Source organism: Falco naumanni, chromosome 4, assembly GCF_017639655.2.
Source record: "Falco naumanni isolate bFalNau1 chromosome 4, bFalNau1.pat, whole genome shotgun sequence".
Taxonomy (NCBI): domain Eukaryota; kingdom Metazoa; phylum Chordata; class Aves; order Falconiformes; family Falconidae; genus Falco; species Falco naumanni.
Window position 1 is genome coordinate 80,296,168 of NC_054057.1, and position 20,991 is coordinate 80,317,158.

General features: G+C 40.1%; 1 protein-coding gene across 2 annotated transcripts in view; it reads left to right on the forward strand.

Moving 5' to 3' along the window:
- Positions 1-1,935: 1,935 nt before the first annotated feature.
- Positions 1,936-20,991, forward strand: part of LMTK2 (lemur tyrosine kinase 2) — a 42,357-nt gene continuing 23,301 nt past the window's right edge. For both annotated transcript variants that reach the window (XR_005827479.1, XM_040591360.1), the window contains exons 1-6: positions 1,936-2,245; positions 15,434-15,558; positions 16,376-16,520; positions 18,304-18,377; positions 18,917-19,035; positions 20,413-20,500. Coding sequence is in view for 1 of the 2 variants with exons in the window: in XM_040591360.1 (XP_040447294.1) it covers positions 2,095-2,245; positions 15,434-15,558; positions 16,376-16,520; positions 18,304-18,377; positions 18,917-19,035; positions 20,413-20,500 (702 nt within the window). In the remaining variant the exon portion in view is untranslated. The remainder of the gene's footprint in view (positions 2,246-15,433; positions 15,559-16,375; positions 16,521-18,303; positions 18,378-18,916; positions 19,036-20,412; positions 20,501-20,991) is intronic.

Here is a 20,991-nt window from a genome sequence, read left to right on the forward strand (position 1 = left end):
AATAACCATCATTTAAAAGTGTGACTGTAATGCCAACTAGGAGACATGTTCACATCCAGAGGCCCCAGCCCTGATGTTCATACTCAGTGGAAGGAGATTTATATAGGATATAGGGAAGATATATAAAGGACTAACCTTGAAGTTTCCACTGAATATTTATGGTATACACAGAGAAAGACCTGGCTGCACGCTTGTCACCATCATCAGTTTTACATCAGTACAGAGCTATTTAAATTGAGATGGTGGCTGTTTGTACATGGCAATTAAAAAATCATGTGTCACATATTGCATATTACTTATCACTGATTTTAAAGGGAAAGGACCACATTTTGCTGTTCTGTGAGTCCATAAAATCTAGACAGTCAGACAAGAAATACTTTGGGACTATTTATTGTTTTATATTGCTTTTAAAAAATAATTCACAAGAAGCAACATAATGCATTAATAATAGTTTAGTAAAACAAAAAAAGACTAAGATTGTCTTCCATATTGTTATTCAAGTACAATATTTCCCCTGGAAGAAAAACTAATTAGAACATTTAAAAAAATATGGGTCATTTGGTAATACAATCAGCGTCTTCAAGCCAGAGAGAGGGTATCTGGGGGTAGGCACAGGCTTGGTAAGAGGCAAGGGGGTTGACTGAAGTACATCCCCAGGGTGGGAGAACGCCCAGAAAAAAATTGCAGGGACAGAGGGGGGGTTAGGTTTATGTTGCGTCTTCCTGGGTATCACGTTCCAACTACTACTCTGAGCACAAAACTGTCCTTTGGGAAGTCCCAGCGGTGCACTCCTATGTGTCTTTGGACGATCAGTGCTCCCAAAATCACTGTACAATCTTGACATAATTGGCCTTTTTGCTAAATTATTTGGAAAATGGGAACCTGTTTTTTCAGTTGTAGGGTATTTCCCTGTTTCCTCACTATATAGAGCCCCTGATTCCTTAGGATTAACACTTCTATTTATGCTACTTAAAACTGTCACCTCGTTTTCACATACTCTAAATTAAGCAAATTGCCGGCCTGAACCAGAATAATCTGTATTTCAGAATCCTTCTTGTACATTAATTTAACGAGGTCACTTCCAGCCGTGGCAGCGCACAGGCAGCAGAGGGTCGCTGACGCCCATCGCCGTGCTGGGCCGACCCTCGCCACACTCCCGCCGCGGTGCGGGCGGCCCGGGCCCAGCCCGGAGGTGGGAGAAGGAGCGCGGCGAGGCGGGGCCGCTGCCGCTCCTCGGGGACGCTCCGCCGCAGGCTGCCGGGGCTCTGCTGCCTTTTACCGGTTCTCTCGGGTTTCCGCGGTCGGTCCCCGGCACAGTGCGGGACAGCCGAGCAGGGCCTGGCGAGCGGGTAGCTCGGCCACGCTGGCTTAGTCCCCGCGGGAGTCCCCGGGCCCAGGCTGAAACACCCGAGGGCACAGGCAGTGGCTGTGCTCCCCAGCGTGGGGGCGGCCCTCCTGTGGCCACGGGCCCCTCGCTCCGCAGGGCCGCCCTGCCTCAGCCGCACCTACGTTAAGCGCGGCCCTGGCGAGGCCCCCGAGCGCGCCGCGGTGAGGCGCCCCGCCTGCGGGCGGCGCTGTTCTGCACGCCCACGTGTCCTTCGCACGGGCTCAGCCAAGCCCCGCCTCCTGCTCCCGCCCCGACCTGGGGAGCCGCGCCTTCACGCCGAGGGTAGCCCCGCCCTCCTGCCGGCTCCCCGAGTGCGGCTTGATTGGCAAACGCGCTCCGTCGCTCTCGCGCCGCAGCCTTCGCCCTGCGCGGAGTGACTGGCTGACCTGGCTGTCAATCAAGGATTAGCCCCATCCCAGCCAGTGATCCCCCTCCTGAGGGCGAGGCGCGGGCTGATTGGCGCGTTGGGCTGTCAGTCAGCAAAGCGCTCCACCCCCTCCCGGTCAGGTAGCCCGGAAGATGGCGGCGGCGGTGGCGTCCGCAGGGGCTAGTGGGGTTTTGTGAGGGGAGCGGGGCGGCGGGGGCCGATGCCGCGGGCAGCCGCGCCGCGAAGGCGGGGAGCAGCGGCTGCCGCGGGGGCTCGCCGGAGACGCTGAGAACCTTTGGTCCCTCGTTCGGCACCGAGCCTCGGGCCGGGAGCGGAGGGCATGCAGCAGCGCGGGGGGTTCGGCGGGGGCGCCGGGCGGCAGGGGGGCGGCCCGCTGCCCCTCGGACCCCGGCGCCCGCTCGGTCTCGTCCTCCTGCTGTCGCTTCTCGTGGGGAGCGGCGGGGCGGCTCCGCTTCCGCGGGCAGGTGCAGGTGAGGCGCGGGAGGCGGCGGAGCGGAGCGGGGTTGGGGGAGGGGGCGGCGCCGCGGCGGGGCCTGCGGGGGGACGCCCGGGCAGCGGCGGGGGCTCGGCGCTCCCGCTTGGGGCGCGGGGGGCGCGGTGGCGGTGAGGCGGGGGGACTGCGGCTGCCCGAAGCCCCGTCCTTCCCCCGTGCTGTGGGCAGGGCTCGGCGCTCGCCCCTCGGCGAAGCGTCGGGAAGGGCGCGGCGGGTGGATGGGGTACGGCGGCTGCGGCTCCATCCTGGAGGTCACGTCTCGTACCGGTGGCACTGAGCCCCGCTCCGGGTGACTCGGTCTCGTGGGGCTGAGCTACGTGCCTCTTCGGTGGGCTTGCCGACATGCGCGCTTTCTGTAGCGGCTGCCGGTTTAGTCTATAGACACCTCAGCGGGATTATTTTTCTTATTCTGACCGTGAATCACCGGGACTCCCGTTCCTGGGTGGCGGCTCTTCAGGGCACACGGCGTTTCCCTCCTTTCCGGTCAGATTAGATCGATCCCCCACCCCGCGCCCCGTCCACTCTCTAAATAGTCGTGTAGTGCACATCTATTTGTCTCTTATATTAGGTAATGCTAACTTCCTTCTATTTTCTTGCTTATTTTCCTGTTTGTCTTAAAAGCACAAACTAAAAAACGTCAACTCAATCGTGTGTGTTACCCACCAGAGGTTTATTATTAGATAGGTAATAACCATCTTTTTTATTTAGGCTTTTTTGGGGCGTATTTCATTGGGGCTTGCAAACATAACATTGTATTGAGACTGAATTTTGTTAGGTTTGATTTGAATGTCTACTGAGATGCATTTCTAGCCATGAAGAGTTGAACAGCTGAAATAGACAATATGTTCAGAGAGGAGGAGGAGGAGAAGCAGTGGGGAGGGAGAGATCTGAAGCACAGAGATTAGGTAATTTGGCTGCTGTTCCACAGAAAATATCAAAACTGGGAGTGGAACCCATACTTCTTTTATTTTGGGACCTATGCCTCTTTCCCAGTTTTTTTCTTCCCAAGAGCATTTCTGAATTGTTCGTTACTCCCTCCATCAGCCTTCTTTGAGGTCATTCTTAGTTTCTATAAAAGTAAACTTCTGAGAAAGAGAAAACTATCAGTCAAATCTCTATGTCCTTTGAGACTAAACAATAGTTTTCTCATTTATGAAATACCTGAAGTTTGTCCAAATAATGTTAACTTGTCATTAAGCCATAAGGTAGGACAGCTGAATCAGTTCTGTATGGAGGTCTTTTCTGCCTTTTTCTGTTTTTGCTGGTAAGGCTTCCTACTGAATGAAGTAATGTGTGCAAATGGGTTTGCATGCAACATAATCTCTGTCTGCAGTGTGTCTTGTATCATCACAACAACAGTAAGCAGTTGGAGAGCTACAAGGGCTTCCCCCCTCCCCTATGAAGGGTTTAGCAGTGGATGTCAGTGAGACTGTTTTGTCTTGAACCTTCTCTGTTATACTAGGCAAATCTTATAACCTGTCTGGAAGGCAAACCTGTGACTTTATTTTGCTGGATTAAGAATCGTGAGTTGTGCTTAAACAGCTTCAGCTATGTTGTGAATTTCTCTCATATGTCCAATGACAGGTTGCTTTGATTTCCTGTATTGGGATTGGCAATTACTGATGGTCTCTGTTCTGGGATTTGGTGGTTTTTGCAGTTCACTGTAACACTCAGACTGATAGATACAACTTGATAATCTTGTGAAGAATTTAGTGGGCTTTTCATAAAATAATTAGTAACTGGTTTCGGAATTATTTCAGGATTCCACAATTCCTCACCTAGCAAGTAGGGTTGCTTCTTTGGCAATGGAGAAATGTTTTGATGTGTGTTGCCCTGAGCTTGTTACAGGAAAGGTGAGAATCCACAGAAAAAGGAGGATGACTGTAGCTGTTTTGGTGAACTTTGCGGAATAGTTCATGGAATATACCCATAATAAATTAACTTGTTTTTTGAGGAAGCCGGAGAGCAGGAAGTGGTGTTGGGCAGGTTCTAGCAAGACTAGATTGGATTCCTTGTTCAAAAATGCTTCATTTTGTGGAACTGCTGTGGAAGTCTGCCAGACAGTATGACTGGGGAAGTGTCAAGTTCCCAGGGCCTTGATCGAGGTGAATGATGACGCTCTTTTTAAGTATGGCTTTATAGTGTTTGCAGATGAAGGCGTGCATTGATGATGTGTTCTATTATTTGTCTTGCATGTTTGAGGTTATATTTCTAAAACTCATTTAATTTTTTTATTTCCTTTCAGCAATAAGAAGAGGAGGTAAAGGAAATAAGGTTTTAGCTGTTTCCCTGGTAGAGTTCACAGCAATTACTGTAGGAAATAGGAAAAACAAGATGTTGAAGAGGCTACTAGCTAAAAATACTTTCACCAACTTATATTTAATTTATTCTGTGAATGGAAGAGGAGGACACTGACATGTACGGTGATAGTTCTGAATTTAAGGTTTCCCTTTATACTGGAGGTGAGAGCTGGGTGCAGGTCTGTTAGAAAGGAGTTCATGAAGTGCTGTAGTAGTTTTGAGCCTGTGGAGGACTGATGATTTTACCTGAATGCATCAGGCTGAGATGACTTCCACTTTTTGTATTGTGTGGCTGAAATAAGGGCATTTGGGAACTACTCTTTAGCAGCAGTATTCTGCAGCCAGACGTAGTGCATTGTAACAGTAGACATCTGCTTTACTGTGCTAAAGCTTTACATTCAGGCTCTCTCTCTGTTCCTTTGACTTGATTTCCATACTTGACCTTAATTCAGTTGTCTCTTCAAGAAAGCTGAAAATCTGAAGCAAGAGTTTGTGTGTAACGTCAGACAGTATTTCTGTCATCTCTGTGCTCTGTGAAGTCTTTGCAAATACAACAGGAGCTCCAAAATACTCTTATTTTCCTGTAAAACTTGAATGGGTGGTAGCTTTTTTGACAGGTGTGTTTAGTTTTACATTTGTGATGAATTAGAGTCTATTCACTTGAATTGAAGCTGCTGGACTGGTGCCTGTGTGCTTTCTTGGTTTGTGCTGAGAACCTCAGTCATGGGAGTGAATGGACCAGTTGAAAGTCATGGCAATGAGTCCTTGCTGATGATCTTGGCCTTATGCAATCCAGGCAAAGATGCTTAGAAATTGATGTATAGTATCCAGAGACATCCATCTAGAGTATAGAGATGTTTGTACAGCTGTATCTAATATAGTCAGCTCGCCATAGATGAAAAATTAAATTTTGATTAAGTAATTATTTTTTATTAAGGCGAGTTCTGTAGCATATGTATACTCTGGGGGAAACTGTTGCTTTTCAGTTGCTTTGGCTTGATGTTTCACTTGGAGTTCTGTCGGGCTGAGGCCCAAATGTTGAGGTGGCATGTGGTTTAGTGTGATGTAAAATGCCTGACACTTGCATATACTTAGAAAATCGCTTTTCTTACTACAGGTGAGTTAACATCTCGGATCACTTGAAGTTAAGAAAAACCCTGCTTGTTAAGTGGGGGTTTTAATTTATGGTATATACTTTTCTTGGGAGTGGTCTGTCTTTCCTCCCCCTTTCAAGCACTAAACTTGTTTACTTCAGCCTATATTTCTTTTTCTAGCTTCTGTCTCAGACGCCCTGCAGGGATGTTCCACACCAGGCTTTGTTCACAGGCTTGGTCTGCTTTCTCTGCCTCTGGCTGTAAAGTGTCTGGACTTTGCTCCAGCTAAAGAGGTCCTTATAGGAGGAGGTTGCTTTCTGAGGGCACTTCTCACGTCTTGAATGCTTGGGTATATTTGATAATTCCTCAGGTAGCACTGCAATGTATTAAGTTAGCAGTGATCAGAGACAGCCTAAAGGTACGTTGTCATTGCATCAGGTTCGGGTCGTTGGTTTGGAAGGGCCTGTTTGTTAGTGCTGGTTTTGCCCCAGATAATGTATAAAAAAAAGTGTGTGTTACATAGTGAGATCAGCATTCTAGTTGAAAATCACGGAAGACGAAATCATATTTGAGGGGCTACTGAACAACTGTCAAGCAAATTTGAATAGAGGTAATATGCTGGATGTTTGCTGTAGTCTGGTTTCAGTCACTACCCGCGCGTGGTTTACCTGTGCAGGATAAAGGGGCCCTCAGGTATTATAATGCCAGGGGATACAGAAATTGTAGTTCTCTGTTTCAGTTCTTATGCTCCAGTTCTGCAGCAGAAGGACAGCACAGGGAGTCCTGGAGTCTTCCTTAGATGTTATTTTGGGTCTGCCTTCCTATTTGATGTGTGCATCTACTATCTGCAGCTTGATACATTTCTGGATACAATTTACCATAGCTTCAGTGCTTTTATTGCTCTGTATAAGCTCTTTGTTTTCATTGTGCTGCTGTTATGAAAGGTCTTGAGCAACATCAGTGACACTAGAAACATTTTTGTAGAGGCTTTTATAACCAGAAATTTGGAAAGTGTGTCAGGATAGCTGTTACAGTCTACATGCGTAGTTTAAGCACAACCTGTAGCAAGGTGTTGTGCCACATGTCGCTTAGGCAAGATGATGGTGTGAAGCAAGTTAGGTCAGTGAATTTCTTCTGAGGGATCGTTAGTATGAAATGCTGGTCCAAAGTAACACCTTGTCCAACACTACTGCACTTACAAAAGTTTCCTTAACGGTAAGGAAACACTGCAGTGACTTAAGTGAGGTGACTTTTTCAGGAACTACCATTGCACCCTGAGACCTCTTTAGTATGAGAGAGTTGTAGGAAATTGTAACAGTAGAATTTTGAGTGCCAGCTTATAAGCTTTTAGCCTGTAGATCAGATCCAGTTTTCCAAAATCAGTCAGTCATTCTATGGCCCATTCTTCATAGGGATCTTTCAGCTATGAATAGTGATGAGAAATAGAGCTGAATAAGCTCTTTTGGTGAAATGCTGCTTCTTTCTTTTTTTTCCCTGCATTTCTTGATCCAGTTATACGTTGGAGTTGGAAATGCATCTACTGTAAAATCAAGATTCTAGAAAATCTGGTCATGTGAAGGTTGCAGGTGTGGGTTCCTTTCACATGAACAACAACAACAATTAGTCTCTTCAAAACCAGTATATCTTAATAGGCTGTATTCCTGTCAAATGGTGGAAGAGATAATTTGTTTTGGTTTCAGTGCTGCTGGTACTTCTGATGGTTTAAGATACCATGATGTTTAATTTTCTCATGCTGCTTTAAATGGTTGTGGTCTGCCCTGTTTCAAAAAGAAAAATCTGTAACTCCTGTGGTGCACCATTGGAGAAATGGTATAGCAGATAAAAGCATACTGTACTGGAGCAGGAATTAATTGTCGAAACCAACATCTAGCAGTGTAAAGTATGCTCAGCAGAATTTTTATTTTTCTGTGTATATATATATGTACACACTTAAGAATCAGACGGTACCTTTGCAAGATAATAATGCTACCCAGATTTTCCAGAAACATTGCCATGAAGGCATAAGGTATGTGATTATTTAGCATGTATATTTTTTACCTTGTCTTAAGATGCCTTTGTGCAAACATGAGATTCTAACACTGAAACTTCAAACAGATCTTGCTCTGTAAATGCTTGAAGTACTAGCCTATATTTAGTCCTTATTAAAATTGAGCAGTATGCTGTTGTGTGAGTAATTCTTTGACATTACTTGGAAGCTTTGTAGGGTAATAGAATAAGGACACAAATGTAAAACTAACCCCACCTCACAGTTTCACTAGTTACCAGCTGCTCAGGCAACACTCGGGCCAGGACAAGTGTTCAGAGAAAATGAGGATCAGAGCTGTGTGGTTCTGAGGGTGCTGTACTACATGAGAATCCAGCATTGCCCCAGATATTCTTACCTTAGGATATGTAACCTGTGCCACTGTTGTGTCCTCGTGGGGGACTTAAATAATAGAGTTCTAGGATAAAATCAGGATCGTAATGGACAAGTTGAGTAGAGGGGTGAAATGTTTCAATTTATATCTAGAAGAATATAGCGACAGAGTAACTTGTATGTGACTTGATTTTTTAATTTTTAAAAAAATTTTTCCCCTGCTACTGTTGAAAGTCTTGTCATCTTACTTGCATCTTTTTCTAAACATGAGTCTGATTTAGGTCTTGTAACAGTTTGGATTTAGGCAGGAAATAGTTTTATTGACAAACTGTAAATTACTGCTGCTTGTATTCAGAAAGATTAAATGCAAGTAACTCCTTAACATCTTTAAGAGTTTTTTTTCTTGAGACTGTATCTAGGAATCAGGATTTTCCATAGTTGTAAGGAAGAAGGGAAAAGAAAATCAGGTGATAAAGTGGTTTTGCATAAAGATGCATTTGTAATATCCATACTGAAGGTTCCTTCTGTTATACAAACTTTGCATTATCCAATATAAGGTCAGTAATAGTGTCATGAGAGGATAGGCTTTTGAACTAACTTTCTTCCATTAATGAAATTTTCAATAGTTTGTTCCAGATAATTTTGATTGTTTTAAAATTAAAAAAATTTGTTTTCTTTGAATGGCAAGAAGTACTAAAAATCTGAAAGCTGAAAAGTTCAGGGGTGGGTGTCTGTGTGTACAAATTATATATATATATAAAAAACCCTGAGAACCTCTTTAAAGTCTCTTAAGGAGTATTTTTCATATATATATATATGTTCTTGGGGATTTGCTCAGTGAAGGAACGTTTCCAGTCTCCGCCTGAAATACTTTGGGCATTTGAAGACAGTTCCAGATTTCACTAAGGTGCTGGAGTTGTGTTGAGGACATCAAGTCAATGAAAGTCACCTGGCATCTTGGGAATGTTTCTTCCTGTTGTACCGGTGATGGTCATTCAAATCAAAGGGCTGAGTGGAATTTGGAGTGCCTCTCATCCTAAAGTTCTCTTCTTCTCCCTGCCTCTCCCCCCCCCCCCCCCCGAATGTCTGAAGTGCAAATAACACTCCTTCAGAACTTGGGTTAAGTTTTTGTTTGTGTTTTATCTTAGTTGAAGGTTGATGGTGATTTGAATGCTGTTCTAATATAGTATTTTAAAGCCTGTTGTAATACGGTATTGCACAACTGAATGATGGTACTGCACACATTTCTGCTGAAACTTACTCTTAAAAATGATGCGGTTTTTTAGCTCAGTTGTTAAATGGGGCATAGCAGGAAAAAATTAACATTACAGGAATGCAGTAACTAATGGAATGTGCTCTTGAGCTGGTTGGGGTTTTTTTGTGAAATAACAATGCATGTTGTGCTTTACCTTGTCATACAAATCAGACATTACGCAATAGATGTGTCTAAAATTGTTTTGAATAGGCTTTTGGTTTAGTATTCTACCTGTTACCTGTAGGCTTTCAGAATTTATAGGCCTGGTTATATCTGTTTTGGTTTTGTGCCTATTTAGTAGCAAACATCTGAAGATTTCAGGCAGTAAGTAAATGCAGGAGAAACCCTTTGTGAGGAAAAGATAATGATCCGAATCTGTCTTATGAAGAACTGGGTAGGAGTCAGGAACACTTTCCCACTTATTTGCTAGCATAGAAGAGAATGACAGCATTATTTAGGAAAGTTGGTATAGCTTTTTCTCAAAACCACTCTAAATGAGGGTAATGTTACACTTTCTAATCTGGTTACATTAATGTGTATTAAATGCAGAGTAAGTAAACTGATTAAGTTTATGAAAGATACTGTGGAAGTAGCTAGGTAGCGAAGTTGCTTTGGTCATTCATTAGTGTTTTAAAGGCTGCTCTGTTCCGATTTGGTGTCGTAAAAGTAGCATCTCAGTTCATGATCATATAATTTGAGGGTGTGCAAGAGACGGTTTAAGTGACTGCTGTCATGCTAGATTTGTGCTGGAAATAGTTATAGCTATTAGTGCAGAACTGCCGTTTATATGGCTGCTCTTGGAAGAAAAGAGGCTCTTGCTTATGCAGTGGGACTGTTGTCGCATAGCAACTACTGTGCTGAAAGCTTAAAATCAGATGCTCCCTTGAAATTCATGGTGCCCTAATAATGCTTAATTTATCTGGGCCTTGCACTGCCTTTATCGAAGTAGTGAATGTCTTTTATTAGTCTACTCAGTAATGCCTGTCATGTACATTTTTCTTTGTACGCCCAAGCTTAGAACTGTGTGTTGTCATGCATTTTTTTAGCCCAATTTCCTGAAGGTTGAGATCTTAATAACATGATTAATCACACTGAACCAAATTTGTGAGAGGCAGAGTTCAAACGTTATGGCCTTTCTTAATCTGGTAGTAGAAGAAAAGCAAGCCTGCCATCCCTCGTAGGGACAGGCAGTTATGTCTTGTCCTGTATCGTTTTGAGTGGTGGCTGTTGGTTGGCGAGTGAACATGGATGGAACATGTGGCTAGCTGGCATGCCTGTTGCTCCTAATTAACGGTAGTAAAGGATGCCACAGGTGGATGACGTGGGTATTTAAGAATATTGTGGGAAGACTGGGAAATGGGATAGAGAAGTAAACCAGTTCTAGTGAGAAATAAAATTGTTTGCTCAGTTGTTGTGTTTGTAGTCAGTGAACTATCTTATGAACAAAGTAGACTTGAAAGAAACTTAGGGGAAGGTATAGAGAATCCTGACCTATATAAGTTGCTTTGAAATGTGCTTTGTATGAAAATAACATCTTTCTACCCCTTGAAACATTCTAATACATAGTGAAGGATATATTCTCATGTCTATACTTGATCCTGAGAATGCCAGCATAGTTTGTCATCATTGTTTTTTCAGTGAACCTGTTCATGTACTTGCCTGTGTACAGGGTTTGACATCAGATGTACTGTGCTCAAATTTAGACTTTAGTGTAAAATTTCCTTATGAAATGGCAGGCTTTGGAGGTGCTGAAGAATCTGCTTCAATAGCTGTTAATTAAATACCTGCCTCAGCCAGGGCATTGAATTGTTTATGATACCATGTGCTTTTACAAAGTGCGTAAGTAACAGCATAGAATCAGTATTTAATACTGTGATGCTTTGAAAAAAGACCTTATTTTCTGTGTTGATAATTTAGGACCATCTAGATGCCATTTTGAGATGGAACATTTACTAGCACAGAGTTCTTAGTAAAGCATGTTGTGTTAACCTTGCAGTAACACATATAGTAACACAGACACACTGCATCTCCTGCTTATTTTAATATAGTAGTGATATGATCCAGTCCTCTTCCCCCTGCTTAAGTAGTTTGGATATACCAGACCAAAGTAGTCTAGACTGTTTATATTAACTGACAGGAACCCTTATATTGTTGGCATTTTACAGACAGTATTTTGTGGATCTCTTTTGCAGTTCCTTTCATAAAGAACAAATTCTGACTTCTGGATAGGGATTAAGAGGTAGTTGGTTGGTACTGTGTAGGGTTTCATTAGATGTGGTAGGTTTTTAAACTGAGATGATAATGCTGTGTAAGTTTATTAAGTTCACTGCTTTTAGAATATATTATATTAAGACTCTTAAATTCTGCATTCATTATGAAATTGTGAGTGATATTTATTGGATTTTACCTAGCTTTAGATTAAAAGTAATTAAATTTACAGTGTATTGTAAATTTTTTAAAAAAAAATGCAAAAGAGGTTACACTGCAGCAGATTTTTCAGCACTTTGTCAAATGCCAGTTCCAATACTTAATAAGTGACTTCCATCACTGAGTATGTATTTATGCAAGCTATTAAAATAACTTATAATAAATTTTAGGCCAATTACAGTTTGCCATCATTTCGTACTTAATTTTACATTCATTTTTTTAAAAGAAGTGGAAATTAAAAAATACTACTTATTAATGACTGTGAGAGACTTCAAAGTTTATCTGAAGAGAAATGGATTCTGCAATTCTTAGTAAGTAGCTCTTGTATGAGTCATCTGAGATGCTGTTCTTTAAGTGTTGCAGAAACTTGCCCGTGACGATGGGTGGTTTTCTTCTATTAAAGCATCTTTCTATGACTTTGTATGTGAAATTTGCCTTGCTTTTCGAAGTTTAGACTATTTCCATCTTCTTAATGAACTGTTAATGGTTAGCTGTCTTTTCAAAGGAGTTTTTTTTTGGTTTTTTTTTTTTTTTTTTTTTTTTTTTTAGGAAAAAAGCAACAAAACTTCATTACCTTCTCCAATTTATTACTGTTAGTTCACACAGTTTCTTTTTTGGGAATTAGAAAAGGTCTATAAGGTTAGGAAGTAACATAATGAACAGCAGCAGTATTTTTTTTTTTCTGTGTTCATTCCAGGACGCTTAAAGGAGATGGTTACATTATGGAAAAGAGTATAACTTGTATAAGACACTTCAGATTTTTAGGCTTGATAAACGTGCAGTTTGCTTTACAGAAGGAATTCCAACCAAAATATGTTGCCTTTTTCATATAAAATAAAGTGCACATGTATTCAGCTGTCTAATGTACAATACATGCAGTTTATGATTGTTAGTGCTTGTTATGCCTTGTTGTGAGTTAAATAAACTAGAAAACTTGGCATAAGACCACCAGGAGCTTGAATCCTCCTAGTTGTTTTTGCTGTGGCAATTTGTAACACCTGGGAGGTCAAAAGTGGGATCCTAAGTTGGAGTGGGCACGCTAATGTTTATGCAAATACATGTTGTGGTCAAGCTGTTATAGTTGTGCCCCATGTAGGGCATAGGTGGGAAGCTCATAGGTGGAGAAAACATCTTGTGCTAAAGCACCTAATAAAATTGTGGTTTTTCAATTCAAGACCTTGTCATGTCTCTAAAAGCAGCAGTAAGATTGAAAGCAGTAAAGCAAATTTTAAAGAATTGCTCAAAGGTTTGGTAGAGGGTGGTCAAAAAGAGCATCTAGAAGAAGCGATGGTATTTGGAGCAAGGGAGGGTGCTCGTCTCCTGTAGGGAACAGGAAGAGGCTGTGAAATTCATGTCAGCCATGTGAGCATCAAAAAGGAAATGACTGTACCATAAATAACCAACAAAAAAATATGATAGATTTTTTTGGCGCGTTTCATGCATCTGACAGCTGAGGTGCCTTATACCTCCCTCTTGGGGATCTGGTCTGAAGTTAGTCTTCAAATAGCAGTCTCTTAAGATGTGCTAGTAATGTGTTCCGTGAATAATAAAAAATGCTCTTGGTGTCCAAGTTCATCATGTACTGATTTACTTTTGCTTGGCTAACTTTCCCAATTTCCCTGTCCAGTACACAGGATGAAACTTCTAGGGGATTCAGGAGTCTTGATCTCTTACTGGGAGGAATATATATTGTAATTGTGGTGGTGGGTTCCGGGGTGTTCATTAGTCAGGGAAATCTGCGCCTGTGGTGAGCTGACTTTCCATTTCAGTGAAGTTGGTGGTGAAGGTGAGGAAATTGTCTGGAAATTAAGTGGGGAGGTTTTGGAAAAATGTCTTCTATGTCAATTAGTAATACCTGGTAACAGAAATAGGGTTACTTTTTTTTGTAGTAAAATTACCTTTTACTGCTTGGCTTCAGTTAGAAGTTCAAAGGAATCATTTAAATTTTATCTAACTTAATGTGTGTGTGTGTTACAGTAATTTAGCTAATGACTTCACAGAATGCTTGTATTTGTGGTTTAGTTATTTTTCAGTCTACTTGGATTACTGAACATCTGAAGGAAGTAAACATAAATCGGCTGTTACTTTCCCTTTTTTCTTGTTGATGCTTACAAATGGAAAAATATATGGGTGTTATGTAGAAGTCTTGATTTAAATTAATATAAATTATTCTATTGAGCACCCTCTTCAGAGATTTTTTTTTCTTTTTCCTTTTCAAAATTTTGACTAAAAGGTGGTGAAATTGCTTCACGTCATGGTTGATGAGTGTTTGAACAGTACAGAACATCTACAAATGGCGTATTCGTATCCTCTAATGAGGTTAGAATGCCGGAGCTGTTGTGGAGACTGGAAACTACTAGTATCACTTATTTGAAAACCCTCTGGGTTTTGGTTAACTTTTATTGCTGTATAGACAATATTCCTAATTGTACAAAAAATGTGTGATCTTCCAAAAGTATGCTAGCATTCTTTAAAGCAGTCTTTTGATTATATCAATTTATGCTTTACATGTAATTAAAATAACTATTTTGTGAGTTTTCTGTGGAACATGATGAAAAGCTTTTTCTGGAAATCTCTTATTCCTTTTTGTAGCTTTTTTGAAGGTTTAAAAGGTATGTGGACAACGTTTGTATGTCCCTTCACTAGTGACCAGCTTCTGATTTTTCTTTATTTTTGAGGCCTCATTCATACTGTATTCTGTTGCCAGACATTCCCATTGATACTCAGACATTCCCATGAAATCCAGTCAGTCCAAGTCACCTGACATTATTAAACTCTAACATGGATATAATATCTAAATATATTTTAATCAGATAAGGTCCAACTACTCTTCCAGTCCCAATGGCAGTACCTGTAAAAAGAGGTTAAAAATGAAACACCACCAAAAACCTAGGGAACTACGTATCTTTGTTCTCTACTTAAGATGAAAACAGGGATGAAAATCAGTTTAATTCCCCTGGCAAAGACTTAAGATTTTTATAAATGCCATTTGAGGCTTTTAATCTTGTGTGAGTAACCTGACATAATCATAGAAAATGTGTTGTAGAATACTCATATATAAAATTCTGGAAAATTATTTGGAAGTATTTGCAAAATAGTTAGGGATCTAAAATTCTTGAAATGGAGGCAAATCATTTAATGAATCAGAAGAAATAGAAATTGGGGTGGAGCCGATTAGATCTGTTGCACTTGTGAAAGCAGCTTTGATATTTGACAGACTGTCATGAACGTGTTTATTTCTATAAGGCAGTACTGTCTCTTTCAATATATTTTAAATTTGTACGCAGTTTAAGTGAAGATTTCTTCTAGCTGCCTTTTCTTCTAGGACAGGTTTTTTAGCTCATGGGAAGTGTCTTCAAAAAGACCGGATTTCTAAGATCTGTGTTTAGACACCCATATAAATTTGTAGACTTAAACAGAATCCTGAGGCTTGGGAGTGGCACTGTTATCAGCTACGTCAGTAAATCATGTTGGTTGAGGCCTCTTAGCTTGAATCAAGTAAGTCCAGAATGGTGCAGGCAGGTGGTAAAGCACAGATATATTTTTCCGGTGTGTCCTTTCTACTATTTAGTTTCCTCTTATTTTTTATCATATCCGCAGGGTTAAATGTTCAAACACCACCTTTTAAATAAATGCAGACTGGAAATATGTTTTGAAGGAACTGCTTTAAATGTTAAACATCTATATAATACTACATACTCTTTATTTCTAGGTGAAGGAGCTACAGCTGAAGTTCCCTCATCTTTTGTGATTCTGTCTATGTGTACTCTAATAGTACTGATAATACTGCTTGCAAACTGTGTCTCCTGCTGTAAAGACCCTGAGATAGATTTCAAGGTAAGCATCTGAACTTAAAAAGGTGTATGCGAGTGGCATTCTTAGCTGTATTCTGGGGTCCAGAATGCTTGATTATTTGTGCTAATACTCTGCAGTTATTGACACTTCAGTGTCACTGTAGATTCTCTCTTCTGAAATAGCCAACCACTGTGTTTATACATGCTGTGAAGTCTTGCTGCAACCATTTATTTTAAGTACTTGGTCCGTGCTGCAGTAAGGATCTTTAATGTCTTTTCAGAGTCATTACTAGCTATCAGGATCAGTAGTAAAAGTATACCCTTGAGACAATTTTGCTGTAGAGAATGTTTGTTGCTTTTCTGTCTATTCTTTTGATTTGTTTTCCTTAGCCTGCTGATAGGGTTTAAAGACACTATTGAAAAAAAATACTGAATATACATATCCACTACAGCAGAACTTGAGAAATTGTCAAAATCGGAGAAAAGTTACTTTTGGAACATTGGTTATCAGTGTTCCTAAAATGGAGTTTTACTCTCATTTCTAAATGGAGAGTATTTGGCCTCAGCAGTTCATGTTTATTCATTTAAAGCTAGATAGCATTTAAAATAAAATAAAAAAACCCCAAACAAAAATCCAAAATAAACCCTTTTTGTTAAAAGCAATAATTGATACTTTAGTTTCTTTAAAACAATAATAAATTGAAAATAAGGAATAGAAAACTACCAGTCTGTCACTGTCCTTGGAAAAAAGTTAAGCTTCCTTAACATTGCTCATTCAAACTAAAAGAAATGTATTAGTGCTAATTTTAAGAAAAAGATCAGCTTGTTTACTAAGATACTTTCCTGCCCTCCCCCCCCAGGAATTTGAAGATAACTTTGATGATGAAATAGATTTTACACCTCCAGCAGAAGATACTCCATCTGTTCAGTCTCCAGCAGAAGTGTTTACTCTTTCAGTTCCCAATATTACTTTACCAACTCCCTCCCACTTTCTGTCTCGTACAGGTAAATTACTGCTTTTTAATGAAAAAACAAAAGTAGGCAATTTCAGTGTCAAAAATGAAGTGTAGCTGATTGATTGACTTTACTGTAAGAAATTATTACAAACTTACATAAACTGAGTAAAAAAATATTTTGTAGGGTGTAGGATGAAATGTGAAATATTATTTCATAAATGTTAACTTATGGCAGGGTGCCATATAAGGTAGGTAACTTAAAAGAATGAAAAGTAGCTTAAATAAATCTCTCTAGAGTGCTTTTATTATGCCTCTATATACGTAAAAGGTTTGAAGTACTCTAGGATGTTAGTGACTTCTGCTCTTCAGTGGTTTTCTTCATGGCTAAGTTGTCATTGGATTTTAGCCATTAGCCTTGAATGGAGCTAAGAGTGAATCTCTAACTTGACAGCAGTGCTGCTGTTTCAGCTGCATCACTTTCTTAACGTCACTGTAGACTTTTCGTGCTGTAAATGTGTATATTGGTCATTAGGTTTCTTTTCCTTGTGTGAAAGGTTTTTTGGAGTGTGTTATTTAAAATACAATTTTTGTAAGAGTAAACCTAGGCATCTTAAATATTACAAGCATGGCTTAGCATAAAGTAGTTTTTCTCATACTACTTCATGTACAACTTATATATTGCTTGTGTTGGTTAACCATTAGATATTCAGGGAAGCTTCTAGTAAATTTCTGTACCTACAAATTTCAAGAAACTGTCAATGTGCCTTTAATACAGAAGAAATGTTACTCCTCAGTGTTTTAATGAGTGAGGAAAAATTATCTGAAGAATTTTGTCAGCTCTCCTACATTGCTGTAATTGTTAAAACTATACCTTCTGTCACTAGAAGTTATTTTGCCACTAGTGAGGCAGTGTACTTGAGTAAGGTATACTGATAAAATTGTAGTTGTGCTATTACAGCCTTCTCCATGCTTAGGAGCACATTGACAATATACTATACAGCTATGGTTGTTCCAGTAAAATAATACTGGTGTAAATGTGGCTTATGAAAACAAAAATGTGGGCTAGAATTCTCAATGAGACAAGTAGTAATGATGGAAAGTTTTTGTGTACATCTATTCATCAGTGTTCCTGACCAATTAAGCAGCAGAGGGATAAACACTGCTGAATCTCTTCTGTAGTGTATAGTCTGCCATTGTAACTGTCCATCCTCTGCCAAGATCTAGGTCTTGTTTTCTGTCCTCTCCCTCTCTGGACTCTTTACGTGAAGTATTTTTAGTCAGAAAATGTCCTCTTTCCAGATGGTAGCTATAAGTAGGGCAGTTGGGCTGAAGAATAAAGCAGTCGAACCCTTTCCCTTAAAATGGTAACTCTCTATATAACTATAAATGTTAAGATGTATAAGCCATGAGTGTTGTCTTGGTTTTCAACTCTTATTTACATAGGAAACTTTTGAAAGTAGGTTATTTGCTCTACCCAACTACAGCGTATGATACACTTTTATATTAGGATTAGAACTTAGCCTTTTTGCTTTCTTACTGAATGTGTTAAAAAAAGGAAAGTTTACATTTCATAAGGAGAATCACTGTGTAGGGGGTGCATTCTAGTATGGTTTAGAAGCTGGAGTTGAGAAAAAGTTTCATTTGGGTGCTATTGTCAGAACGTTACCTTTGTACTTTATCTATGTCTAACTAGGTTTTGTTGCTTGGTCTGAATGTATGCATGTAATTGGAAATAAATGTTGTAGAAGCTTGCATTATTTCCTCGACAGTCGATAACTTTGGCCATCTGAGTGGTTTGATATGTGCTACGTTTGTTCTGTTGTGTGTGACAGATGGATCAAAGTCTCAAGTTTCACGTCAGAGTCTAAACTACATCCAGGAAATTGGAAATGGTTGGTTTGGAAAGGTGAGAAGTTACATTTTAATACTGTACTGCTGTTTTGAGTCTTACTCCTAACTGACTAGGCTACTGTATTTCCTTTAAAATGGTTCTCAAAAAAAAAAAAGTAGTAATAGCATAAGAAAACCTGGAGCTGAAATTAGATGTTTCCTTGCATGCACTCTTTAGCAGTAGTCACAGTGCTGAGCAGTGCTTCTTTAATTTACATGTAGTTTCTTACTACAGTCACTTACTAGGTAGACATTCCATTTCTGTGGATATGAATTAATACATTCCTGTTATTACCAATTCTCTCTAGAAAAAAACCCACCCTTAAGTAAATAAGTGGTCTTTGCTAGAAAACATGTTTTCTGAAAGTTGATGTGTAGATCAGTTGTCAAGATATATTAAGTATGGGTGTTTAATTGTCAAAGCTCTGCATGCGTTGACAAAAAAAGCCAGAAAATCTTTCTTACAGTGTGGTTTTAGCTCTTGTTTTTCCTTGAATAATACTTAAAAGTGTTTTTTTCCCTCTGTTTAAAGACACAATGGTTATCTTTTTTCAGGTTCTGCTAGGAGAGATCTACACTGGCACTAGTGTAGCAAGGGTAATAGTGAAGGAGTTGAAGGCAAGTGCAGGTCCCAAGGAGCAAGAACAGTTTTTAAGAAATGGAGAGCCATATTAGTAAGTAATGTTTCACACTTGGTTAACTTACACACTTCATATGAATTATGGGTGTTTCTTTTGTTCAGTGTTACTGTCTCTACTTGCCCTCCCTTATAAGTGAAATTAAAACTGTAATTCAATTCAAAGTGAGAAAAAGTTGAGTTTGCTTAGAAATAAAAATAAGGTCTTCGCTTAAATGCGTTTGGTAGTTATTGCTCATGACTGGAGAACACACTTGGTTTGCTTTATCTCATTTTCTTCTATAGCTGTTTGGAGCAAAGTCCTGATGTTGCGAAGTAACTTCATGTGTAATTACTTGCCCCTGAGAAATGAGGTTTAACTCCTGTACTTGGCTTTCCTGCTAGAAGCAGGGGAACTGGCAACACTTTGTTATCAGATACTCATTAATTTCTTTGAAGTTACCTTTTTCAAAAAATTAAATACAACATCGTAGTAAACTAATTTGTTCAGGTAGGCTTGCAAGGAGGTTTGTGCACCCCACCTCACCCCGAGAATCATACAAACTTCAGTCCAGTAGTACTCTACCATTGAGAAATCATTGATCTGACTGGAAATGTCAATAAAACATGATTGTTTGGTGTTCTCTTCCTCTTGTGTTATGCTTGGAGGATACTTGCTTCTAGGTCTTTATGTACTAGAAATGAATTTGGTATATTAAAGGGAGTGTAATTTCTCTTCCTATATTTTCGGAATAGTGAGAATTCTCTGAAGAGCTAACTGCCACAGGTTAATGGCTTTAGTAGATGACTGGAAAAGGTAGGCATATTGTAGTCCACTAGTCATACCTCACAGAGTGGATTACCTTACCTGAATATGCTACAATGAGTGATCATAGAGAGCTTTCTGTTCTTAATGCTTTCTGATGTCCTAGTTATATTTGCATTTAGGTTTAGATTGTTGGCAGCTGTCAGAAGAAGAAATTTTGTGCCTTCTGCTGCATTGGCACAAGTGTTTTTGAAGCAATTTAGAAAAAGTAACTGATCTGGCTGGGAGCTATCCTGGCTACAAAAGGTTTAGCTTTTAGCCAGATCAGCTCCTTGGTGTAGTTCACAAACCAGTTGCATGCACTTATTTTTGGTATAAGGGATGGTGGGAGGGCGGGTGTGACTTTTTCTTGTGGCAGTGCTGGCTTTCATGGTTTTGACATCCTCTGAGTTTCAGCTGCCTTCAGTGATATGCTGCAGCAATACGAAGGAGTTTTAAAGGTGCAAATGGAATCTGTGGCCTTGGATAATTGTACCTTCTGTTTGTGCTGCCCCCGCCCACCAATGTTATGTGTTGAAACTTCTGGTAGGGATTTCAGGGTGTTGCATTATCCTGCAAATAATGTATAGTGTGATCTTTCTGGCTTTAACTGTTATCTTTTCACTCCAGTGTTCTTCAGCATCCAAATGTTCTCCAGTGTATTGGGCAATGTGTGGAAGCTATTCCTTATCTCCTAGTTTTTGAGTTCTGTGACTTGGTAAGTACACTTACACAAAAGGCTACTGTTGTTTTTCCATTGGTGTAAATTTTGTAGTATATTGCCCTTCACTCATGAAATAATTTTTTTTTCTTTCTAGGGCATTTTTTGAATAAACAGAATTTCACAAGACAGGCTTGTTTGTTTTACCTCAAGTGTAATTTTTTGTTTATATTCTTTTCAATTTGTCATGTAAATTCTAGGTGCTTGTGAATGTTCTGAAGAGGAAAATAGCTGTTTGTTCTTTGATAACAGAATTACTGGTCTGTCTCGGTCTGCCTACATCATATAACAGGGAGCTTGGAGGGGAAGGAAGGTCATAGAAGGAAGCTTTTTATTGTGGTCCAGTATCACATGCTCACATCACCTCCTAAATTCTATTTTCTGTCTGTGCAATCTTAATGTGCTTTTATTACCATTTCCATAAAAATGTTAGTTGAAGAAAACTGAGGAAAGAATTTCCTCCCTGCTGCCTCCCTGCCTCGAGAGCG